We start from the raw sequence: 27494 nt of genomic DNA, 5'->3' as shown, positions 1-27494 counted from the left end.
GGCTATTTCGTTTTTTTGATCCGTTTTTTGAACTAAGGGGTTAATCATCCATTTGCAAGTGGATGCAATGCTCTGCTAGCCTATTACATACACTGTAAAAATTTCGTTTGATTTACTGCATTTTTTCACTGTTTTTCAAATTCTGACAAAATTTGTTTCTCTTAAAGGCACAGTACCGGTTTTTATATTTGCTTGTTAACTTGATTTAAAGTGTTTTCCAAGCTTGCTAGTCTCATTGCTAGTCTGTATAAACATGTCTGACATAGAAGAAACTCCTTGTTCATTATGTTTAAAAGCCATGGTGGAACCCCCTCTTAGAATGTGTACCAAATGTACTGATTTCAACATCACGACTGTAGCTTACATCAACCATCGAGGGGGAACAAGAAATTCCCTAGAGATGTTAGAAGTTTCAAAAAATAATTCACTGGGCAGAGATTCACTCTTGCCACCTATCAGCTATCCATATCCCAGGTGTAGAGCACTGGGAGGCGGATTTTCTAAGTCGTCAGACTTTTCATCCGGGAGAGTGGGAACTCCATCCGGAGGTATTTGCACAACTGATTCTCCGTTGGGGCAAACCAGAACTGGATCTCATGGCGTCTCGCCAGAACGCCAAGCTTCCGTGTTACGGATCCAGGTCCAGGGATCCCAAGGCGACACTGATAGATACTCTAGCAGCGCCCTGGTCTTTCAACCTGGCTTATGTGTTTCCACCGTTTCCTCTGCTCCCTCGACTGATTGCCAAGATCAAGCAGGAGAGAGCATCAGTGATTCTGATAGCACCTGCGTGGCCACGCAGGACCTGGTATGCAGATCTAGTGGACATGTCATCCTTTCCACCATGGTCTCTGCCTCTGAGACAGGACCTTCTACTTCAGGGTCCTTTCAACCATCCAAATCTAATTTCTCTGAGGCTGACTGCCTGGAGATTGAATGCTTGATTTTATCAAAGCGTGGCTTCTCCGAGTCAGTTATTGATACCTTAATACAGGCACGAAAGCCTGTCACCAGGAAAATTTACCATAAGGTATGGCGTAGATATCTTTATTGGTGTGAATCCAAGGGTTACTCATGGAGTAAGGTCAGGATTCCTAGGATTTTATCTTTTCTCCAAGAAGGTTTGGAAAAAGGATTGTCAGCTAGTTTCTTAAAGGGACAGATTTTTGCTCTGTCTATTCTTTTGCACTAGCGTCTGGCAGATGTTCCAGACGTTCAGGCATTTTGTCAGGCTTTAATTTGAATCAAGCCTGTGTTTAAACCTGTTGCTCCACCATGGAGCTTAAACTTGGTTCTTAAGGTTCTTCAAGGAGTTCCGTTTGAACCTCTTCATTCCATAGATATCAAACTTTTATCTTGGAAAGTTCTTTTTTTTTTTTTTTGGTAGCTATTTCCTCGGCTCGTAGAGTCTCTGAGCTATCTGCCTTACAATGTGATTCTCCTTATCTGATTTTTCATATGGATAAGGTAGTCCTGCGTACCAAACCTGGGTTCTTACCTAAGGTGGTATCTAACAAGAATATTAATCAAGAGATTGTGGTTCCATCCTTGTGTTACACAATCTGGACGTGGTCTGTGCTTTAAAGTTTTACTTACAAGCTACTAAAGATTTTCGTCAAACATCTGCTTTGTTTGTTGTCTACTCTGGACAGAGGAGAGGTCAAAAGGCTTTGGCAACCTCTTTTTCTTTTTGGCTAAGAAGCTTAATCCGCTTAGCCTATGAGACTGCTGGACAGCAGCCTCCTGAAAGGATTACAGCTCATTCCACTAGAGCTGTGGCTTCCACTTGGGCCTTTAAAAATGAGGCTTCTGTTGAACAGATTTGCAAGGCGGCGACTTGGTCTTCGCTTCATACTTTTTAAAAATTTTACAAATTTGATACTTTTGCTTCTTCGGAGGCTATATTTGGGAGAAAGGTTTTACAGGCAGTGGTTCCTTCCATTTAAGTTCCTGCCTTGTCCCTCCCTTCATCCGTGTACTTTAGCTTTGGTATTGGTATCCCACAAGTAATGGATGATCCGTGGACTGGATACACCTTACAAGAGAAAACACAATTTATGCTTACCTGATAAATTTATTTCTCTTGTGGTGTATCCAGTCCACGGCCCGCCCTGTCATTTTAAGGCAGGTAATTTTTAAATTTAAACTACAGTAACCACTACACCCTATGGTTCCTCCCTTTCTCGGCTTGTTTTCGGTCGAATGACTGGCTATGACAGTTAGGGGAGGAGCTATATTACAGCTCTGCTGTTAATGTCCTCTTGCAACTTCCTGTTGGGAATGAGAATATCCCACAAGTAATGGATGATCCGTGGACTGGATACACCACAAGAGAAATAAATTTCTCAGGTAAGCATAAATTGTGTTTTTTAACAATTCAATGGAAACAAGCTCTAAGTTTGCAAAGCCGTACAGGTGATGTGTATAAACACTAGATTTAGAACTTTTTAGCGCCCTCCTTTGTTTGATTATTTTATTTTGGAAATGTTAATTTGCAGATTGTGGTTCTTTTGGTGTGTAGTATATATTTGCTCATAAGATCACATTGGAATATCACAGGGACAAAGTAACTGAGATCTGGTTGGAATGCACAATCTACAGCTGAAGAAATTCGAGAGTAAACAGACTGTAGCAGATAACTGGTAGCAGTGCATTGGCTGAAAATTTAAGATAGTACTGGGCAGGATGATTCTGAAGATTAGCAGAAGAACAAAAGCTAAAGCCTGGCTGCATAGCACAATATTAAACTGCAGGGTGCAGTATAAAGTCTGAAGTTAAATACTGGCTGCATTGCAGAGGTAGAAGATGGAAACTGACAAAATTGCACAGAAGCTGAAAGCATTCTGCAGTGCGCAAGCAGAACATCTCATGCTGGGCCTAAAACAGAGATTGCCGATTAGAATATTATATAGCTATGGGGTATGCTTATTAAATTAAGGCTAATACATGAATATCACTTGTGTTCTCCCTGCAAATGGCATTTTTAAATAGCTAAACAGCTTTTATTCCATGTTTTTTTTTCAGCCATAAAAAATCAGCATGTTTAAATTTTAGTGTCCCTTTAAATAACTGCTTCTATTTCTTTTTTTTGACACAATGAGTCCACGGATCATCATTAATTACTGTTGGGAATATCACTCCTGCCCAGCAGGAGGCGGCAAAGAGCACCACATCAGAGCTGTTAAATATCTCCTCCCTTCAGTTGCAATTGGATCTCATGGCTTCTTGACAGAATGCCAAGCTTCTGAGGTACGGTTCGAGGTCAAGGAACCCTCAGGCTGTATTGATAGTCGCTCTGGTGGTACCTTGGATTTTCTGTCTTGCATACCTTTTTCCTCCGTTTGCTTTCTTCCTTGAGTCTTGGCTCGAATTAAGCAGGAGAGGTTGTCGGTGATCCTCATTTCACCAGAGTGGCTTCGCATGATTTGGTATGCAGTCCTGGTGGACATGTCTCTTTTTCCACCTTGAAGACTTCCATAGGGGAGGGACCTTCTACTTCAAGGACCCTTCTTTCATCTAAATCTATTTTCTCTCAAGTTGACTACTTGAAAATGAACGCTTTATTTTATCCAAGTGTGGATTTTCAGAATCGGTCATTGAGACCGTGATTCAGGCTCGTTAGCCTGTGACTAGGAAAATTTAACCATAAGATATGGCGTAAATATTTATTCTGGTGTGAATTCAAGGGCTACTCTTAAAAACGAGTAGAGTTCGGATTCCTAGAATTAGGTCTTTTTCTCCAAGAAGGTTTGGAGGAGGGATTATCGGTAAGTTCCCTAAGGGGTCGAATAACTGCCTTGTCTATTTCGTTACATGAACGTCAGGCGGACTCCCAGACGTACTTTCGTTTGGTCAGGCCTTGGTGTGGATCAGGCCTGTGTTCAAATCAGTTACTCTTTCTTGGAGTCTTAATTTAGTTCTTAGGATTCTTTAAGGGGGCTCAGTTTGAGCTGGTGTATTCCTTAGATTTCAAGTTGTTATCTTGGAAAATTTTGTTTCTTCTGGCTATTTCCTCTGCTCGTGGAGTGTCAGAGCGCTCGGCTTTACAGTATGAGCCTCCTAACCTTATTTTTCATCGGATAAGGTGGGTTTTTATGTACTAAATTTAATGGAACATTAATTAAGAGATCGTTGTTCTTTCCTTGTGTTCTAATCCTTCTGTGTATTATGATTCTTTGTACAGACGACTTAGGATTTTCGTCAGTCTTCTGTTTAACGTTAAAGACAGAAGGCTAAGGCTACTTCTTTTAGTTTGTGGGAATTCACAATGAAGCCTTTTATGGAACAGATTTGCAAGTCTGCAACCTGGTCCTCTCTTCACACTTTTTCAAACTTCTATAAATTTGACTCTTTTGCCTCGGCTGAGGCCTATTTTGGGAGAAAGCAGTGGTGCCTTCCGTTTAGGTTTCCTGTCTTGGCCCTCCCTTATCATCTGTGTAATCTAGCTTGGGTATTGATTCCCAACAGTAATTAATGATGATCCGTGGACTCATTTGGCTAGATTACGAGTTTTTCTCGGTAATGGTGTGCGGGGCTAACAAGCCTTTTTTTCTCACCGCTCACTTAAGACAACGCTGGTATTACGAGTTTTCTTCAGGCCGGCGTTAGCCTCAGAAAAGTGAGCGTTGAGCAAAATTTAGCTCCACATCTCACCTCAATACCAGCGTTGCTTAAATCAGCGGTGAGCTGGCTGAACGTGCTTGTGCACGATTTCCCCATAGGAAACAATGGGGCTGAGCTGGTTGAAAAAAAACCTAACACCTGCAGAAAAGCAGCGTTCAGCTCCTAACGCAGCCCCATTGATTCCTATGGGGAAATAAAAGTTATGTCTGCACCTAACACTCTGACATGAACCCCGAGTCTAAACACCCCTAATCTTACACTTATTAACCCCTAATATTCCGCCACCTACATTATATTATTAACCCCTAATCTGTTGCTCTGGACACCGCCGCCACCTACATTATACTTATGAACCCCTAATCTGATGCCCCCAACATCGCCGAACCCTACATTTTATTTATTAACCCCTAATCTGCCCCCCCCCCCAACGTCGCTGCAACTATATTAAATTTATTAACTCCTAATCTGCCGCCCCAAACGTCGGTGCCACTATAATAAATTTATTAACCCCTAAACCTAAGTCTAACCCTAACACCCCCCTAACTTAAAGAGACATTAAACCCAATTTTTTTCTTTCATGATTCAGATAGAGAATACCATTTAAAACAACTCTCTAATTTACTTCTGTTATCTAATTTGCTTCATTCTCTTGATATGGCTTACTAAAAAGCATATCTAGATAGGCTCAGTAACTTCTGATTGGTGGCTGCTCATATTTGCCTCATGTGATTGGCTCACCCATGTGCATTGCTATTTCTTTAACAAAGGATATCAAAGGAATGAAGCAAATTATAAATTAGAAGTAAATTGGAAAGTTGCTTAAAATTGTATTCTCTGTCTAAATCATAAAAGACATTTTTTGGGTTTAATGTCCCTTTAAATATAATTTAAATACATCTAAATAAATTTACTATAATGAACTAAATTATTCCTATTTAAAGCTAAATACTTACCTGTAAAATAAACCCTAAGATAGCTACAATATAACTAATAGTTACATTGTAGCTATCTTAGGATTTATATTTATTTTACAGGCAACTTTGTATTTATTTTAACTAGGTAGAATAGTTATTAAATAGTTATTAACTATTTAATAGCTACCTAGTTAAAATAAGTACAAATTTACCTGTAAAATAAATCCTAACCTAAATTACAATTACACCTAACAGTACACTATCATTAAATTAATTACATAAACTACCTACAATTAACTGCAATTAAATAAACTAAAGTACAAAAAACCCCCACTAAATTACAGAAAATAAAAAAGAATTACAATTTTTAAGCTAATTACGCCTACTCTAATCCCCTAATAAAATAAAAAAGCCCCCCAAAATAAAAAAATTCCTTACCCTATACTAAATTACAAATAGCCCTTAAAAGGGCCTTTTGCGGGGCATTGCCCCAAAGTAATCAGCTCTTTTACCTGTAAAAAAAAATTCAATACCCCCCCAACATTAAAACCCACCACCCACACACCCAACCCTACTCTAAAACCCACCCAATCCCCCCTTAAAAAAACCTAACACTACCCCCTTGAAGATCACCCTACCTTGAGACCTCTTCACCCAGCCGGGCACAAATGGACCTCCAGAGGGGCAGAAGTCTTCATCCGATCCGGCCAGAAAAGGACATCCAGACCGGCAGAAGTCTTCATCCAGGCGGCATCTTCTATCTTCTTCCATCCTGAGCGGAGCGGGTCCATCTTGAAGACATCCGACGCGGAGCATCCTCTTCCATTCGACGGCGACTGAAGAATGAAGGTTCCTTTAAGTGACGTCATCCAAGATGGCGTCCCTTCAATTCCGATTGGCTGATAGAATCCTTTCAGCCAATCGGAATTAAGGTAGGAAAAATCCTATTGGCTGATCCAATAGGATTTTTCCTACCTTAATTCCGATTGGCTGATAGGATTCTATCAGCCAATCGGAATTGAAGGGACGCCATCTTGGATGACGTCACTTAAAGGAACCTTCATTCTTCAGTCGCTGTCGGATGGAAGAGGATGCTCCGTGTCGGATGTCTTCAAGATGGACCCGCTCCGCTCTGGATGGAAGAAGATAGAAGATGCTGCCTGGATGAAGACTTCTGCCGGTCTGGATATCCTCTTCTGGCCGGATCGGATGAAGACTTCTGCCCCTCTGGAGGTCCACTTGTGCCCGGCTGTGTGAAGACATCTCAAGGTAGGGTGATCTTCAAGGGGGTAGTGTTAGGTTTTTTTTCAGGTGGGATTGGGTGGGTTTTAGAGTAGGGTTGGGTGTGTGGGTGGTGGGTTTTAATGTTGGGGGGGTATTGTATTTTTTTTACAGGTAAAAGAGCTTATTACTTTGGGGAATGCCCCGCAAAAGGCCCTTTTAAGGGCTATTTGTAATTTAGTATAGGGTATTGTATTTTTTTTATTTTGGGGGGCTTTTTTATTTTATTAGGGGGATTAAAGTAGGTGTAATTAGCTTAAAAAATTGTAATTCTTTTTTTATTTTCTGTAATTTAGTGGGGGGGGGGGTTGTACTACGTTGGGGGCGGCAGATTAGGGTTTAATAAATGTAGATAGGTGTCGGCTATGTTAGGGACAGCAGATTAGGGGTTAATAAAATTTAACTAGTGTTTGCGAGGCGGGAGTCTGGCGGTTTAGGGGTTAATATATTTATTACAGTGGCCGCGATGTCCGGTCGGCAGATTAGGGGTTAAAATTTTTAATTAAGTGTTTGCAATGTGGGGGGGGGGCCTCGGTTTAGGGGTTAATAGGTAGTTTATGGGTGTTAGTGTACTTTTTAGCACTTTAGTTAAGAGTTTTATGTTACGGCGTTAGCCCATAAAACTCTTAAGTACTGACTTTTAAATGCGGTAGGAGTCTGGACAGGAGAGGGTCTACCGCTCACTTTTTCCAGCATTTGTAATACCGGCGTTAGGAAAATCCCATTAAAAAGATAGGATACGCAATTGACGTAAGGGGATTTGCGGTATGCGAAAATCGCGGAAAAAAAGTGAGTGGTACACCTGTACCTGCCAGACTTGTAATACCAGCGGACGTTAAAAAGCAGCGTTAGGACCCCTCAACGCTGCTTTTTAAGGCTAACGCAAGAATCGTAATCTAGGCGATTGTGTCATAAAAAAGAAAACAAAATTTATGCTTACCTGATACATTTATTTATTTCGTAACACGATGAGTCCACGGCCCGCCCTGTTATTTAGACAGGTTGTATATATGTTATAAACTTCAGACACCTCTGCACCTTGTTTCTTCCTTTCTCTCCTTTACTTTGGTCGAATTACTGGGGTGGTAGGGAAGGGAGGAGATATTTAACAGCTCAGCTGTGGCGCTCTTTGCCGCCTCCTGCTGGGCAGGAGTGATATTCCCAACAGTAATTAATGATGATCCGTGGACTCATCGTGTCAAGAAATAAATAAATTTATCAGGTAAACATAAATTTAGTTTTTGTTTTATTTTTTGGATGTATTTTCCTGTTTCAGTTTCTATTGAGCAATACGTTTTTTGAGTATGTTTTGTGCCTTAGTGATGCCTGGAAAAAAATTAAGATCTGTATGGGTATATGGAGCTTTTAATGGCAGATCATTTTCAAGACAAAATTTAGATACATTTTATAAAGAAATCAGAAGCAAATATTGTCATGGGGAGAAGTGTATGGGACACACTTCTCCGAAAATTCCTATTTTTTTATTTTTCAATATGTACCTATTTATATAGGTCTACATCCATATACGATCAGCTAGCTCCCAGTAGTGCATTGCTGCTCTTGAGCCTACCTATGAATGTTTTTCAACAAAGGATACCAAGAGAAGCACATTAGATAATAGAAGTAAATTGGAAAGTTGTTTAAAATTAGATGCTCTATCTGAATCATGAACATTTAAATTTGATTTTACAGTCTACTATGCTTTAAAGGGACACTGAACCCACATTTTTTTCTTTCATGATTCAGATAGAGCATGCAATTTTAAGCAACTTTCTAATTTACTCCTATTATATTTTTTTCTTCTTTATCTTGCTATCTTTATTTGAAAAAGAAGGCATCTAAGCTTTTTTTTTTTTTTTTTTTTTTGGTTTAGGACCCTGGACAGCACTTTTTCATTGGTGGATAAATGGACAACCCAGGTTGTTCAACAAAAATTAGCCAGCATCTAAACTTACATTCTTGCATTTCAAATAAAGATACCAAGAGAATGAAGAAAATTTGATAATAGGAGTAAATTAGAAAGTTGCTTAAAATGTCATTCTCTATCTGAATCACAAAAGAAAAAAATTGGGTTCAGTGTCCCTTTAAAGTTTTATACATACATATATATATATTTATATATATACATAGCCAAGAGTTAGTGTTGTATGTACTAGGACAGATTACAAATGGCACACTAATGATAATGAGGTTTGCAATATGCAGTATTGCTGGCCCGCGCTAACATTGGTGCGTGACTTGATATTACAAGTCCATAGTTATTCGCATTTACCAGAGAAGGGTTAGTGCAGCCGACATCGCTCTAGAGCAACCTCTACTTTTAATGGAGATTGTGAACACGCTTATTTGCGCTCGTATAACAAGTTGAAAGTTATTGGTTGCACTCAAGCAAAAGCCGAAACAATAGAATATTTAGTGTGACTTGAGAGCTGAAGTTAAGTCTAAAGGTTACAAAAAATCCACAAAACACATCCAAAACATATTAAAAATAATAATAATAATAATATATATGTCTAAATATGTATATGAGTGTATGTATCCATGCTATTGAGCACCCAGGGCTGTGCATGTTGCAGGGTCATTGATGTGTACCCAGTTCAGTCTGAGACTGCAGTCCCCTTCCATATTTGTATATATCTATGGTGATTACCCTGTGCACCCTTGATTTGTTCCCAGTTTGCTTGATTGAGAGCTTGCATTTTTTGGATGTATTAGGGACCCATGTTTTGGGAGAGACCTTGACGTAGTACCTGGGCTTGTCCCATTGGGCCAGATGGTAACTAACGCTTCCATTTTTGCTTTTATTCTTAGCTGAGTGCTTGCAAGTGAGTGCTAGACTTCCTCTGTATGTTGTGTTAATTTGTTTTGTAATTTTCCCTATGGGCCTTGCACCCAGACCTGTCTGGGGTTAACTGTCTGGAACTCTGGGAATGGTACAGCTACATGTAAGTGCTATTGAGCACCCAGGGCTGTGCATGTTGCAGGGTCATAGGATGTGTACCCAGTCCAGTCTAAGGGGCCCATTTAACAAGCTCCGTAGGGAGCTTGTGGGCCCGTGTTTCTGGCGACTATAATTAAATAAATTATTCCTATTTAAAAATAAATACTTACCTATAAAATAAACCATAAGATAGCTACAATATAACTAATAGTTACATCGTAGCTATTTTAGGATTTATATTTATTTTACAGGCAACTTTGTATTTATTTTAACTAGGTACAATAGCTATTAAATAGTTAATAACTATTTAATAGCTACCTAGTTAAAATAATTATAAAATTACCTGTAAAATAAATCCTAACCTAAGTTACAAATACACCTAACACTACACTATCAATAAAGTAATTAAATAAATTAATTAAAATGATCTAAACTAAAATACAATTAAATAAACTAAACTATATTACAAAAAAAACAAACACTAAATTACAAAAAATTAAAAAATATTACAAGAATTTTAATCTAATTACACCTAATCTAAGCCCCCTAATAAAATAAAAAAGCCCCAAAATAATAAAATTCCCTGCCCTATTCTAAATTCAACAAATTTCAAAGCTCTTTACCTTACCAGCCCTTAAAAGGGCCGTTTGCTGGGCATTGCCCAAAGTAATCAGCTCTTTTACCTGTAAAAAAAAGAAAAGTCCCCCCCATTACAACCCACCACCCACACACCCCTACTCTAAAACCCACCCGATCCCCCCTTAAAAAAACCTAACACTACCCCATTGAAGATCACCCTACCTGGAGCCGTGTTCACCCAGCCGGGCACCGATGGGCCAGAAGTGGACATCCGGAGGGCAGAAGTCTTCATCCGATTGGGGCAGAAGAGGTCCTCCATCCAGCAGAAGTCTTCATCCAAGCGGCATCTTCTATCTTCATCCATCCGGCGTGGAGCGGGTCCATCTTGAAGACATCCGGTGCCCGGGTGGGTGAACACAGCTCCAGGTAGGGTGATCTTCAATGGGGTAGTGTTAGGTTTTTTTTAAGGGGGGATTGGGTGGGTTTTAGAGTAGGGGTGTGTGGGTGGTGGGTTGTAATGTTGGGGGGGTCTTGTATTTTATTTTACAGGTAAAAGAGCTTATTACTTTGGGGCAATGCCCAGCAAAAAGCCCTTTTATGGGCTGGTAAAAGAGCTGATTACTTTTGTAATTTAGTATAGGGTAGGGAATTTTATTATTTTGGGGGGCTTTTTTATTTTATTAGGGGGCTTAGATTAGGTGTAATTAGATTAAAATTCTTGTACAATTTTTTTATTTCTCCAACATTGGTGTGTCCGGTCCACGGCGTCATCCTTACTTGTGGGATATTCTCTTCCCCAACAGGAAATGGCAAAGAGTCCCAGCAAAGCTTGTCACATGATCCCTCCTAGGCTTATAGAAGGCGTCATTTGGTATCGTATTCCCCTCTGGGCTTGGTTGGGTCTCAGCAAAGCATATAGCTGGGACTGTATAGGGGTTAAATGTAAAAACGGCTCCGGTTCCGTTATTTTAAGGGTTAAAGCTCTGAAATTTGGCGTGCAATACTTTTAATGCTTTAAGACACTGTGGTGAAATTTTGGTAATTTTTGAACAATTCCTTCATACTTTTTCACATATTCAGTAATAAAGTGTTTTCAGTTTGAAATTTAAAGAAACAGTAACGGTTTTATTTTAAAACGTTTTTTGTGCTTGATTGACAAGTTTAAGCCTGTTTAACATGTCTGTACCATCAGATAAGCTATGTTCTATATGTATGAAAGCCAATGTGTCTCCCCATTTAAATTTATGTGATAAGTGTGCCATAGTGTCCAAACAAAGTAAGGACAGTAATGCCACAGATGATGATATTGCCCAAGATGATTCCTCAAATGAGGGGAGTAAACATGATACTACATCATCCCCTAATGTGTCTACACCAGTTTTGCCCACACAGGAGGCCCCTAGTACATCTAGTGCGCCAATACTTATTACCATGCAACAATTAACGGCTGTAATGGATAACTCCATAGCAAATCTTTTATCCAAAATGCCTACTTATCAGAGAAAGCGCGATTGCTCTGTTTTAAACACTGAAGAGCAGGAGGGCGCTGATGATATTTGTTCTGACATACCCTCACACCAATCTCAAGGGGCCATGAGGGAGGTTTTGTCTGATGGAGAAATTTCAGATTCAGGAAAAATTTCTCATCAAGCTGAAACTGATGTTGTGACATTTAAATTTAAATTAGAACATCTCCGCGCACTGCTTAAGGAGGTGTTATCTACTCTGGATGATTGTGACAATTTGGTCATTCCAGAGAAATTATGTAAGATGGACAAGTTCCTAGAGGTTCCGGTTCCCCCCGACGCTTTTCCTATACCCAAGCGGGTGGCGGACATAGTAAATAAAGAGTGGGAAAGGCCCGGCATACCTTTTGTTCCCCCCCCTATATTTAAGAAATTATTTCCTATAGTCGACCCCAGAAAGGACTTATGGCAGACAGTCCCCAAGGTCGAGGGGGCGGTTTCTACTCTAAACAAACGCACTACTATTCCTATCGAAGACAGTTGTGCTTTTAAAGATACTATGGATAAAAAATTAGAGGGTTTGCTTAAAAAGATTTTTGTACAGCAAGGGTTCCTTCTACAACCAATTTCATGCATTGTTCCTGTCACTACGGCAGCGTGCTTCTGGTTCGAGGAACTAGAAAAGTCGCTCAGTAGAGAATCTTCATATGAGGAGGTTATGGACAGAGTTCAAGCACTTAAATTGGCTAACTCTTTTGTTTTAGATGCCGCTTTGCAATTAGCTAGATTAGCGGCGAAAAATTCAGGGTTTGCTATAGTGGCGCGCAGAGCGCTTTGGCTAAAGTCTTGGTCAGCGGATGTGTCATCCAAGACAAAATTGCTTAACATTCCTTTCAAAGGTAAAACATTATTTGGACCAGATTTGAAAGAGATTATTTCAGACATCACTGGAGGAAAGGGCCACGCCCTCCCACAGGATAGGTCTTTTAAGGCTAAAAATAAGCCTAATTTTCGTCCCTTTCGCAGAAACGGACCAGCCTCTAATTCTGCATCCTCTAAGCAAGAGGGTAATACTTCACAACCCAAACCAGCCTGGAAACCAATGCAAGGTTGGAACAAGGGTAAGCAGGCCAAGAAGCCTACCACTGCTACCAAAACAGCATGAAGGGATAGCCCCCGATCCGGAACCGGATCTAGTAGGGGGCAGACTCTCTCTCTTTGCTCAGGCTTGGGCAAGAGATGTTCAGGATCCTTGGGCGCTAGAAATAGTTTCTCAAGGTTATCTTCTGGAATTCAAGGAACTACCCCCAAGGGGAAGGTTCCACAGGTCTCAATTATCCTCAAACCTAATAAAGAGACAGGCATTCTTACATTGCGTAGAAGACCTGTTAAAGATGGGAGTGATACATCCAGTTCCAATAAAAGAACAAGGAATGGGATTTTACTCAAATCTGTTCGTAGTTCCCAAAAAAGAGGGAACATTCAGACCAATTTTGGATCTGAAGATCCTAAACAAATTTCTCAGGGTTCCATTGTTCAAAATGGAAACCATTCGAACGATCCTTCCCACCATCCAGGAAAGTCAATTTATGACCACCGTGGATTTAAAGGATGTGTACCTACATATTCCTATCCACAAGGAACATCATCAGTTCCTAAGGTTCGCTTTTCTGGACAAGCATTACCAGTTTGTGGCACTTCCATTCGGATTAGCCACTGCTCCGAGAATTTTCACAAAGGTACTAGGGTCCCTTCTAGCGGTTCTAAGACCAAGGGGCATTGCAGTAGTACCTTACTTGGACGACATCCTAATTCAAGCGTCGTCCCTGTCAAAAGCAAAGGCTCATACGGACATCGCCCTAGCCTTTCTCAGATCTCACGGATGGAAGGTGAACAAAGAAAAAAGTTCTCTGTCCCCGTCAACAAGAGTCCCCTTCTTGGGAACAATAATAGATTCTTTAGAAATGAGGATTTTTCTGACAGAGGTCAGAAAATCAAAACTTCTAAGCTCTTGTCAAGTACTTCACTCTGTTCCTCGTCCTTCCATAGCGCAGTGCATGGAGGTAATAGGTTTGATGGTTGCAACAATGGACATAGTTCCTTTTGCACGAATTCATCTAAGACCATTACAACTGTGCATGCTCAAACAGTGGAATGGGGATTATACAGACTTGTCTCCGATGATTCAAGTAGATCAAAAGACCAGAGATTCACTCCGTTGGTGGCTGACCCTGGACAATCTGTCACAGGGAATGAGCTTCCGCAGACCAGAGTGGGTCATTGTCACGACCGACGCCAGTCTAGTGGGCTGGGGCGCGGTCTGGGAATCCCTGAAAGCTCAGGGTTTATGGTCTCGGGAAGAGTCTCTTCTCCCGATAAACATTCTGGAACTGAGAGCGATATTCAATGCTCTCAAAGCTTGGCCTCAACTAGCAAAGGCCAAATTCATAAGGTTTCAATCAGACAACATGACGACTGTTGCATATATCAATCATCAGGGGGGAACAAGGAGTTCCCTGGCGATGAAAGAAGTGACCAAGATAATTCAATGGGCGGAGGATCACTCCTGCCACTTGTCTGCGATCCACATCCCAGGAGTGGAAAATTGGGAAGCAGATTTTCTGAGTCGTCAGACATTCCATCCGGGGGAGTGGGAACTCCATCCGGAAATCTTTGCCCAAATAACTCAATTATGGGGCATTCCAGACATGGATCTGATGGCGTCTCGTCAGAACTTCAAGGTTCCTTGCTACGGGTCCAGATCCAGGGATCCCAAGGCGACTCTAGTAGATGCACTAGTAGCACCTTGGACCTTCAACCTAGCTTATGTATTCCCACCGTTTCCTCTCATTCCCAGGCTGGTAGCCAGGATCAATCAGGAGAGGGCCTCGGTGATCTTGATAGCTCCTGCGTGGCCACGCAGGACTTGGTATGCAGACCTGGTGAATATGTCATCGGCTCCACCATGGAAGCTACCTTTGAGACAGGACCTTCTTGTTCAGGGTCCATTCGAACATCCGAATCTGGTTTCCCTCCAACTGACGGCTTGGAGATTGAACGCTTGATTTGATCAAAGCGTGGGTTTTCAGATTCTGTAATAGATACTCTGATTCAGGCTAGAAAGCCTGTAACTAGAAAAATTTACCATAAAATATGGAAAAAATATATCTGTTGGTGTGAATCCAAAGGATTACCATGGGACAAGATAAAAATTCCTAAGATTCTATCCTTTCTACAAGAAGGTTTGGAGAAAGGATTATCTGCAAGTTCTCTAAAGGGACAGATTTCTGCTTTATCTGTTTTACTACACAAACGACTGGCAGCTATGCCAGATGTTCAAGCATTTGTTCAGGCTCTGGTTAGGATCAAGCCTGTTTCCAGACCTTTGACTCCTCCCTGGAGTTTAAATCTAGTTCTTTCAGTTCTTCAAGGGGTTCCATTTGAACCCTTACATTCCGTAGATATTAAGTTACTATCTTGGAAAGTTTTGTTTTTGGTTGCAATCTCTTCTGCTAGAAGAGTTTCAGAGTTATCTGCTCTGCAGTGTTCCCCTCCTTATCTGGTGTTCCATGCAGATAAGGTGGTTTTGCGTACTAAGTCTGGTTTTCTTCCTAAAGTTGTTTCTAACAAAAATATTAACCAGGAGATAGTTGTACCTTCTTTGTGTCCGAATCCAGTTTCAAAGAAGGAGCGTTTGTTACACAATTTGGATGTTGTCCGTGCTCTAAAATTCTATTTAGAGGCTACTAAAGATTTCAGACAAACATCATCCTTGTTTGTTGTTTATTCTGGTAAAAGGAGAGGTCAAAAAGCGACTTCTTCCTCTCTTTCCTTTTGGCTTAAAAGCATTATCCGTTTGGCTTATGAGACTGCCGGACGGCAGCCTCCTGAAAGAATCACAGCTCACTCCACTAGGGCTGTGACTTCCACATGGGCCTTCAAGAACGAGGCTTCTGTTGACCAGATATGTAAGGCAGCTACTTGGTCTTCACTGCACACTTTTGCCAAATTTTACAAATTTGATACTTTTGCTTCTTCGGAGGCTATTTTTGGGAGAAAGGTTTTGCAATCTGTGGTGCCTTCCGTTTAGGTGACCTGATTTGCTCCCTCCCTTCATCCGTGTCCTAAAGCTTTGGTATTGGTTCCCACAAGTAAGGATGACGCCGTGGACCGGACACACCAATGTTGGAGAAAACAGAATTTATGCTTACCTGATAAATTACTTTCTCCAACGGTGTGTCCGGTCCACGGCCCGCCCTGGTTTTTTTAATCAGGTCTGATGAATTATTTTCTCTAACTACAGTCACCACGGTATCATATGATTTCTCCTATATATATTTCCTCCTGTCCGTCGGTCGAATGACTGGGGTGGGCGGAGCCTAGGAGGGATCATGTGACCAGCTTTGCTGGGACTCTTTGCCATTTCCTGTTGGGGAAGAGAATATCCCACAAGTAAGGATGACGCCGTGGACCGGAGAAAGTAATTTATCAGGTAAGCATAAATTCTGTTTTTTTGTAATTTAGTGTTTGTTTTTTTTGTAATATAGTTTAGTTTATTTAATTGTATTTTAGTTTAGATCATTGTAGGTATTTTATTTAATTAATTTATTGATAGTGTAGTGGGAATCATATTGTGGTTTGCAACTGCCATTGCTTTGTAAGGATTTTATAGTAGTAAATAAGGTGCTTGTTATACAATTGTGCAATATATTCACTATATAAATAACAACTGCACATGTAGCTTAGTGATATCATGCGGAAAGCCTTCATTTTACAGACCCTGCTTCATGCATATCAACTCTCTGGACAGACAGTACACGTAGGTTAGTAATTAGTTGAAAACATCTGATATTGCACAAGGAAGATGACAAACAAATCTCTACAACCTGGCATGTTTTTTTGGTACATTCTTAATCTCTCTTTATTAACATTGTACTCTTCTTGTGAAGCTTAAATTCTGCGTGCTTGAGATGTGTGTGTCTCTTCTTGCAGGAAGAAGTTATGATGAGTCTGTCGATGTATTCTCCTTTGGGATAGTGCTCTGTGAGGTATTTATGCTGTGTATTACTGCTTTGGTTTTTTATATTCTTCAATCCCCTGCATTTCCCTTTACTTGCTTCTGGATTTTTTCCACTTGTGAATTCCATGGGGCTGAATTATCATGCTCCATAACGCTACATTGTATCATGTCCGCTCGCACATTAATAAATATTCCCCCATATGTGTAAGAGTTTGCCACTTACCCTGTTGTATCCATCAGAATTCATATAAACAAACTAATAAAACATTGTATGGCAGCTAAGGTTTTTTTTTCTTAGTTATTCCAGTCCATTAAAATAGCAGACATTTAAATCTGTACAACTGTATGAATTATATAACAAGATAGTCTAGTAAAAGACATAAAAAAAACACACGGCTAGATTACAAGTTTGGCGTTAGAAGCTGTGCGGTGCTAACGAGTAGTTTATGCTCACCGCTCACTTCCAGACAGCGCTGGTATTACGGGTTTTTCCAAACCCGGCGTTAACCGCAAAAAAGTGATCGTAGAGCAAAATTTTGCTCCACATCTCACCTCAATACCAACGCTGCTTACGTTAGCGGTGAGCTGGATGAACGTGCTTGTGTACGATTTCCCCATAGGAATCAATGGGGGAGAGCCGGCTGAAAAAAACCTAACACCTGCAAAAAAGCAGCGTTTAGCTCCTAAACCCATTGATTCCTATGTGGAAAATACATTTATGTCTACACCTAACATGAACCCCGAGTCTAAACACCCATAATCTTACACTTATTAACCCCTAATCTGCTGCCCCCGACATCGCCAACACTTACATTATATTATTAACCCCTAATCTGCCGCTCCGGACACCGCCGCTACCTACATTATACTTTTGAACCCCTAATCTGCTGCCCCCAACATCGCCGACACCTACATTATATTTATTAATCCCAAATCTGCCGCCCCCAATGTCGCCGCAACCTACCTACACTTCTTAACCCCTAATCTGCCGTCCCCAACGTCGCCGCCACTATATTAAAGTTATTAACACCTAAACCTAAGTCTAAACCTAACACGCCCTAACTTAAATATAATTTAAATAAATCTAAATAAAAATAACTATCATTAACTAAATTATTCCTATTTAAAACTAAATACTTACCTATAAAATATACCCTAAGCTAGCTACAATATAACTAATAGTTACATTGTAGCTAGCTTAGGGTTTATTTATATTTTACAGGCAAGTTTGTATTTATTTTAATTAGGTAGAATAGTTATTAAATAGTTATTATACTATTTAATAACTACCTAGCTAAAATAAAGACAAAAGTACCTGTAAAATAAAACCTAACCTAAGTTACAATTACACCTAACACTACCACTATAATTAAATAAATTCCCTAAATTAAATTAAATTATCTAAAGTACCAAAAAAAACCCACTAAATTACAGAAAATAATAAAAAATTTACAAGATTTTTAAACTAATTACACCTAATCTAAGCCCCCTAACAAAATAAAAAAGCCCCCCCAAAATAAAAAAGCCCTACCCTACACTAAACTACAAATAGCCCTTAAACCTTTTGCGGGACATTGCCCCAAAGTAATCAGCTCTTTTACCTGTAAAAAAAAAATTACAAATCCCCCCCAACATTAAAACCCACCACCCACACAACCAACCCTACTCTAAAACCCACCCAATCCCCCCTTAAAAAACCTAACACTAACCCCCTGAAGATCACCTTCCCGGGAGACGTCTTCATCCAACCAGGCAGAAGTGGTCCTCCAGACGAGCAGAAGTCTTCATCCAAGCCGGGCAGAAGTGGTCCTCCAGACGGGCAGAAGTCTTCATCCAGATGGCATCTTCTATCTTCATCCATCCGGCGCGGAGCGGGTGCATCTTGAAGATATCCGACGCGGAGCATCCTCTTCTTCCGACGGCTACGACTGAATGAAGGTACCTTTAAGTGACGTCATCCAAGATGTCCCTTCAATTCCGATTGGCTGATAGAATCAGCCAATAGAATGCGAGCTCAATCCTATTGGCTAATTGCATCAGCCAATAGGATTTTTTCTACCTTAATTCTGATTGGCTGATAGAATTCTATCAGCCAATCGGAATTGAAGGGAAGCCATCTTGGATGACGTCATTTAAAGGAACCTTCATTCAGTTGTAGCCGTCGGAAGAAGAGGATGCTCCGCGTCGGATGTCTTGAAGATGGACCCGCTCTGCGCCGGATGGATGAAGATAGAAGATGCCGTCTGGATGAAGACTTCTGCCCGTCTGGAGGACCACTTCTGCCCGGTTGGATGAAGACGTCTCGCGGTAGGTCGATCTTCAGGGGGTTAGTGTAATTTTTTTTTTAAGGGGATTAGGATTGAGCTCGCATTCTATTGGCTGATTCTATCAGCCAATCGGAATTGAAGGGACATCTTGGATGACGTCACTTAAGGGTACCTTCATTCAGTCGTAGCCGTCGGAAGAAGAGGATGCTCCGCGGCGGATATCTTGAAGATGCACCCGCTCCGCGCTGGATGGATGAAGATAGAAGATGCCGTCTGGATGAAGACTTCTGCCCGTCTGGAGGACCACTTCTACCCGGTTGAATGAAGACGTCTCGCGGTAGGTCGATCTTCAGGGGGTTAGTGTTATTTTTTTTTAAGGGGGTATTGGGTGGGTTTTAGAGTAGGGTTGGTTGTGTGGGTGGTGGGTTTTAATGTTGGGGGGGATTTGCAATTCTTTTTACAGGTAAAAGAGCTGATTACTTTGGGGCAATGCCCCGCAAAAGGCCCTTTTAAGGGCTATTTGTAATTTAGTGTAGGGTAGGGCTTTTTTATTTTGGGGGGGGCTTTTTTATTTTGTTAGGGGGATTAGATTAGGTGTAATTAGTTTAAAATCTTGTAAATTTTTTTATTATTTTCTGTAATTTAGTGTTTTGGTACTTTAGATTAAGGGGTTAATAACTTTAATATAGTGGCAGAGATGTTGGGGGCGGCAGATTAGGGGTTAATAAATGTAGGTAGGTGTCGGCGATGTTAGGGACGGCAGATTAGTGGTTAATAAAATGTAACTATTGTTTGCGAGGCGGGAGTGCGCCGGTTTAGGGGTTAATATATTTATTATAGTGGCGGCAATGTCCGGTTCGACAGATTAGGGGTTCAAACATTTTTTTAAGTATTTGCGATGTGGGGGAGCCTCGGTTTAGGGGTTAATAGGTAGTTTATGGGTGTTAGTGTACTTTTTAGCACTTTAGTTAAGAGTTTTATGCTACTGACTTTAAAATGCGGTAGCAGTCATGACAGGAGAGGGTCTACCGCTCACTTTTTGGCAGACTCGTAATTCCGGCGCTATGCAAGTCCCATTGAAAAAAAGAGGATATGCAATTGACGTAAGTGGATATGCGGTATTTCCGAGTCTGGCCAAAAAAGTGAGCGGTGAGCCTGTACCTGCAAGACTCGTAATACAAGCGGGCGTTAAAAGCAGCATTGGGACTGGCCAACGCTGCTTTTTAAGCCTAACGCCAAACTTTTCAATTGGAATTTTTTAAGAAAGGTTTACAGATCTCAGTAAGAAAAGATATATAATCAAAAGAAAGGTAAAACATGATGGCTAATTAATTTAGTATGATTGCAATTCTTTTCACTTAAAGGGTCAGTCTGCTTGAAAATTTTTATTGTTTAAAAATATACAGCTAGATTACGAGTTTTGAGCGCTATAGGGTTTTTAATGACCACCACAAGAGCGGCGTTATTTCAACCCCTTATAGCGCTGGTATTACAAGTTTAAAAAAAGCAGGCTTGTGCAGGCGATATGGTGGTGTTGAGCTCCATACCGCACTGAAGACAAACGCTGCTGTTACGTGATCGTGCACAATTTCTCCATAGACATCAATGGGGAGAGCCGGCCAAAAAAAAGTCTTAACACCTGCGAACGCGGAATGAAAAGCTCTGTGACGCAGCCCTATTGATGTCTATGGGGAAAATAAATTTAATGTAAACACCCTAACATAAACCCCATGTCTAAACATCCCTAATCTGCTGCCCCTAACATTGCCGCCACCTACATACAGTTATTAACCCCTAATCTGCTGCCCCTAACATCGCCGCCCCCTACATAATACAATTACCCCTAATCTGCTGCCCCTAACATCGCCGTCCCCTACATAATACTATTAACCCCTAAACCTCTGGCCTCCCACATCACTACCACTAAATAAATATATTAACCCCTAAACCTAACCCTAACGCAGCCCTAAGCCTAATACAGCTAAATTAAAGTTACAATTATTAACTAAATAATAACTATTTTAAACTAAATACCTGTAAAATAAAACCTAAGCTAGCTACAATATAACTAATAGTTATATTGTAGCTATCTTAGGTTTTATTTTTATTTCACAGGTAAGTTTGCATTTATTTTAACTAGGTAGACTAGTTAGTAAATAGTTATTAACTATTTATTAACTACCTAGTTAAAATAAATACAAACTTACCTGTAAAATAAAACCTAACCTGCCTTACACTAAAACCTAACATTAAAAAAAACACACTAAAATTACTAAAATTAAATCTAATATATTACAAAAAAATTACCTAAATTACAAAAAAAAAACACACTAAATTACACAAAATAAAAACCTAGCCTAAACTAAAATACCAATAGCCCTTAAAAGGGTCTTTTGCAGGGCATTGCCCCAAAGAAATCAGCTCTTTTACCTGTAAAAAAAAATACAAACAACCCCCCAACAGTAAAAACCCACCACCCACACAACCAAACCCCCCCAAATAAAATCCTAACTAAAAAAACATAAGCTCCCCATTGCCCTGAAAAGGGCATTTGGATGGGCATTGCTCTTAAAAGGGCATTTAGCTCTTTTTCAAGTGCCCAAACCCTAAGCTAAAAATAAAACCCACCCAATAAACCCTTAAAAAAACCTAACACTAACCCCCGAAGATCCACTTACAGTTTTGAAGACCGGACATCCATCCTAAACGAAGCCAGGAGAAGTCTTCATCCAAGCGACATGAAGTCCTCAACGAAGCCGGGAGAAGTCTTCATCCAAGCCGACAGAAGTGGTCCTCCAGACGGGCAGCATCTTCTATCTTTATCCATCCGGTGCAGAGCGAGTCCATCTTCAAGACATCCGGCGCGGAGCATCCTCTTCAATTGAAGTCTTCTTCCAGAATGAAGGTTCCTTTAAGTGACGTTATCCAAGATGGCGTCCCTTGAATTTCGATTGGCTGATGGCTGATAGAATTCTATCAGCCAATCATAATTAAAGGTGAAAAATCCTATTGTCTGATGCAATCAGCCAATAGGATTGAGCTTCAATCTTATTGGCTGATCCAATCAGCCAATAGGATTGTGCTTGCATTCTATTGGTTGATTGGAACAGCTTGTGGGGGCTTTCGGTTTAGATGTTAATAGTTTATTACAGTATATTTCGTTGTGTGGGGCTAGCGGTTTAGGGGTTAATAGGTTTATTGTAGCGGCAGTGTGGGCGAACGGCAGATTAAGGGTTAATAATATTTAAATAGTGTTTGTGATGCAGGAGGGCAGCGGTTTAGGGGTTAATAGGTTTATTATAGTGGCAACGATGTTGGGGAGCGGAAGAATAGGGGTTAATAAATTTTAATAGTGGCGGCGATGTCCGGAGCAGCAGATTAGGGGTTAATAAGTATAATATATTGTTTGGGAATGCGGGAGAGTCTCAGTTTAGGGGTTAATAGGTAGTTTATGGGTGTTAATGTAATTTGTAACACTTTAGTTATGAGTTTTATGTTACAACTTTGTACTACTGACTTTCAGATGGCGGTACAAATCTTGACGGTATAGGGTGTACCACTCACTTTTTAGCCTCCCAGGCAAACTCGTAATACTGGCGCTATGGGAATCCCATTGAAAAAGGACATATTTAAAAGTGCGGTGCTGATGTTGCATGACTGGCTAAAAGGTGTGCGGTACACCTATACCGACGAGACTTGTAATAGCAGCGTTAGGGAAAATTAAGCGTTATGGGCCATAATGCTGATTTTTCACTCATAACGCCAAACTCGTAATCTAGGTGATAGATAATCCCTTTATTACCCATTCCCCAGTTTTGCATAACCAACACTGCTACATTAATACACTTTTTACCTCTGTGATTACCTTGTATCTAAGCTTCTGCAGACTGCCCCCTTATTTCAGTTCTTTTGACAGACTTGCATTTTAGTCAATCAGTGCCCTCTCATAAGTAACTCCATGGGCATGAGCACAATGCTATCTATATGGCACACATGAACTAGTGCTGTCTAGCTAGCTGTGAAAAACTGTCAAAATGCACTACGGTAAGAGGATTAGAAATTAGCATATGAACTTGCCTAGGTTTAGCTTTCAACAAAGAGTACCAAGATAACAAAGCAAATTTGATGATAAAAGTAAATTGGAAAGTTGTTCAAAATTGTATGCCCTATCTGAATCATAAAAAAAATATTTTGACTAGACTGTCCCTTTAACTATTAACGCTATTCCATTATTTATTTTTTTATAAATAATTTATATATTTGTATCACTTTTTTCAAGAAAATCTAGGCATTCAATTATTCAATTCAATAAAATAAAAGGTAAATAACTACAATTAAAAATATAGCATTTTGAATAATTTTATAATTATTATTTTATTTTAATTTTCTTTTAACTTTCAAAACAATTGCAATCAGCATTTAACATTCTGATTATAGGATTTAATTTGAATTGACTAAATACAGCAGAATTACATAATTAAGAAGTGCATAATAAAAAAGACAATGCAATAACACTCTGAATTTCAAGCAAGAAATTTCTGACAAATTAATTTTTTCCTCCATTTGCCGGCCCCTTGTATCATGTGACAGCCTTTAGCCAATCACAGACTAGTATAATATACCCTGTGAACTTTTGTACATGCTCAGTAGGAAATGGTGCCTCTGAAAGTGTGAATATAAAAATAAAATGTGCAAAATTTTATAATAGAAGTAAATTGGCTTTAGTGTCCCTTTAATTTCATATTTTAAAAGAACCAAAAAGATGCTGAAAAGTGATTTCAGAGAAACTGTAATATCACTGCCCTCATGCAATGATCTAAAAAGCTTGAAGTCAGTGTGTTATAATGGGATTCGTATGACTTCAAATTCTGATTGGATTGGGGCCACTGAGTCTCATCTGTGTTTTTTTTTAATTCATTGTAACCCCATGCAGACTCTATTAATGACATTATATATTTTTGCTGTTCTTTTTGTTCCTTGCAGATTATTGGGCGAGTTAGCGCTGACCCAGATTATCTTCCTCGTACTATAGAATTTGGGCTGAATGTCTCTGGCTTCTTGGACAGATATTGCCCCCCGAATTGTCCTAAAGGCTTTTTTCCTACTGCTGTATTGTGCTGTGATCTGGACCCTGAGAAACGGTAATTAAAAATCTAATACCCACTTCCTGCACTTACCCTAAGCAAGCTGCTGAAGTTAAATACTACATGCTTGCTGACTGGGTAACAGCAACCAATTGTGCCTCCAACTACCCAATAGATCCCACTTCACAACCTCATCATCTTACATCTATAATAATTAGAGCTTTTATTAAATAAAGTGTGTATGTATTACACATTATAGGTTTGTTTATAGATAACATATAATGGCTTATTTCTACATATACACATATCTTCTGATAGTTTTACCTTTTGATATCAATTATGGAGTATAATTACTAAGAACTATTATTGTGGTAATCAAATGCTAAAAACACTTGTCAAGCTAGTTCTGAATATTGCATTGTCTTTAGACACTGTATTTCTTTGGAACATAGGTAGACTTATTGATGTTATACTCTCTACCTTACCAGTGACAAAAATGCCTGCTCTTATTTTATCCAAGTACATTGTCATGATCAGCTCCATGTGTCTTCCCTGTCTTGTTGTTGCAGGCCAAGCTTCTCGCAGCTGCAGCTTTGGCTGGATTCTCTTCTCAGGCACTTGACACTGCAGCTGCCTCTCAGTTCACATCTGGAACAACTGGAGCGGAACTTTTGGGAAGTTTATCGTAGGGGAGAAAGTACCCTGCATGTGCACCCTGAACTTCCAGAATAACACCAGTCAAGAAACCGATAGCTCAACAGAAAATAGATCTCCCAGATTGTGTGTGGGGGAACCATCATACTGCTTACCTTGCACGGAGTGGGAAAGCTACCCACATCCCAGTTTCATAAAGGAGACCAGATGACTAAGAACTGATGGGATGCTTAGAGAGGTCACAGAGAAACATTAAGGGTATTCCAAAGATACAGAGTTCTAGATGCATTGAGTGCCTACTGTGGTCTGTTGGTTTTGTAATGGTTCTTATTGGCTTATTGTCTGTAATTAAATTATTTTTTTAGTGTGACACTGTCTAAAGCCCTGAAGGAACCAGTACAAATTGTTTAGTGGTTTAGCTTCATTACACAATCACTCCCCTCCCTGCATGGCTCCTCTGTCTCTTGACTTTTCTGCAAAGGAGCATCCTGCACCTTGTGTATATAACTGTATATTTAGACTGTGCATAATTTTGTGTACATAGCATCCATAATGTCTGTAACATTTTGCATTTCACCTGTGCCGATCTTGTTCTTGTTGCCAATAAGAGCCTCATCTTTTCTCTACCTACCCTTTGTGCATTCGAAGAGTTCAAGCGAATGTGAATGCACAGGGTCAAACAACAGCAAAGAAATGCTGTGAAGTGTTAGTGTCTTACTAGTATATATGCATTATGCATCAGCTCATACTGGTCGATCACACTTTACAATCATTTAAGTTAAGGTACGTATCTTATGACACATTTAGCACTTAAAGATAGGTTAGTATCCATTACAAACCACCAGCATTCAATTGCCCAAAAACTAAAGTTGTAGGTGGTTCTTTTTAAGACACATACACTGAATGTGAATCAGCTTGCTCCAAGCAATCTATGTAACATAACTTAAGAAATTATTATACATCTCTTTTATTTTTATAGGGAATGTTTTTAATTTTGGGCAAGATAATATATTTTATATGGAGCATGCCATTGAATGCTTTAACCACACGCTTATAGTGTGTTTGTGGAAGATGACTTCCATCAACATCAATGACTTTAAGATCAATACCAAATTATTAGATTTATTCAAAATAAAAATAGATTTGCTTCACAGTCATATTATAAGATAATTTGTAGAATTCTAATAGGGTTCCCAGTTTGTAAAGCTAATCGATTTGCTACTTTTTAAGAGTTCACTTCATGTTCATCTTTGATATCTTCATTGTTCGTACAGCAGACTTTTTTGCACTTTTTTTTGGCCTTTGTCGATAAATATGAAATTTCACTTCTGCCTTATATATTCTCATTTAACGTATACGAACTCAAATTAAAGAAGTCTTTTTTTTTAATAATTCTTAAGTTAGCAACACATTTTTACTAACATTTGCCTTTTATGGTAAAAATGTTTTGGTTGCAAAATATATATTTCTGCATTTTCCTGAGTGTTATGATGTTTGTTATATCCAAAGATATATTCTACAAGAGTATAGTACATAAATGCTTCAGCCCATTTTAGCTTGTTATCTGTAATCTGTTTTTCAATTATATATATATATATATGCAGACATATTTGTGACAACTGACTCAAACTAGAGGGGACAATCACAATTAATATTCCCTTTTCTTCTTTTGTGAAGTGGACTTTTAATCTTTTTGGTTTTTTTGTCAGACGACTTTGGCATATTTAATGTACCTTATCAGTTTTCTGAAGTTCCAGAAAAAAAAACTGCAGGTTGTATTTTAGTTGCTATTATAGATTGTGAAACCTTAATAAAAAAAAAGCCATAAATATACGCAGGAACTTAGGTACATTAATCTCCTTCATTCTGTACTGTATGTTCATGTGTGTGTTCCATTCAATCTCTGCTTTTTTCTGGAGACTGTTAAGCCGTGTCTTTCGTGTAGTGATAATGCAAAAAGCTGTTTAGATATCCAGGATTTTCAGATTTCATAAATATATTCTTCTTTCTAGAAAGCAGTTATAGGCTCTATCTTAAGGGATCAATAAATCACTATATGTAAAAGCCAAAAAAGTATTTTCACCTGGGCATTAGATACATGTATAGGGAAATTTTTAAAATGTTCTTCTGTAAATGCATACAGGCCTGATGTCATGAATTCAGTGCACATACAGACAGCTATAAAACTGCACGTCTGTGCTTAGAAGCACATTAAAATAGATGCAGAAATAGTGTTAGGTTCCACTTTCTGATATTTATATCAACTTAATATGCAGGTAGCCCTCAGTTTACGCCGGGGTTAGGTTCCAGAAGGAATGGTTGTAAATCAAAACCGTTGTAAATTGAAACCCAGTTTATAATGTAAGTCAATGGGAAGTGAGGGAGTTAGGTTCCAGACCCCTCTCAAAATCGTCATAAGTAACACCTAATACATTATTTTTAAAGCTTTGAAATGAAGACTTTAAATGCTAAACAGCATTATAAACCTATTCAAATAATCACAGAACATATATTTAAACTAAGTTAAATGAACAAAAACATTTGCTAAACAGCATTATAAACCTAATAAAACAATCACACAACATAGACTTTACTTGCATTTTTCTGCAAACCGTTCTTTCTATGCATTCCAATCTGGATTGATTTATAGACGGGAAGATCTTGT

The 27494-nt window shown here is 39.4% G+C and overlaps 1 protein-coding gene across 2 annotated transcripts in view; it reads left to right on the top strand.

The window, feature by feature from the left end:
* The window catches only part of LIMK1 (LIM domain kinase 1), a 206080-nt gene extending 179418 nt beyond the window's left edge, over positions 1-26662 (top strand). For both annotated transcript variants that reach the window (XM_053706326.1, XM_053706327.1), the window contains 3 exons: positions 16797-16852; positions 24075-24232; positions 24745-26662. In XM_053706326.1, coding sequence (XP_053562301.1) covers positions 16797-16852; positions 24075-24232; positions 24745-24907 — 377 coding nt within the window. In that variant the 3' untranslated portion in view covers positions 24908-26662. The remainder of the gene's footprint in view (positions 1-16796; positions 16853-24074; positions 24233-24744) is intronic.
* Positions 26663-27494: the final 832 nt, after the last annotated feature.

The sequence above is a fragment of the Bombina bombina genome, chromosome 3, assembly GCF_027579735.1.
Source record: "Bombina bombina isolate aBomBom1 chromosome 3, aBomBom1.pri, whole genome shotgun sequence".
Classification (NCBI taxonomy): Eukaryota; Metazoa; Chordata; class Amphibia; order Anura; family Bombinatoridae; genus Bombina; species Bombina bombina.
This window is presented reverse-complemented; position numbering and strand designations above follow the sequence as displayed.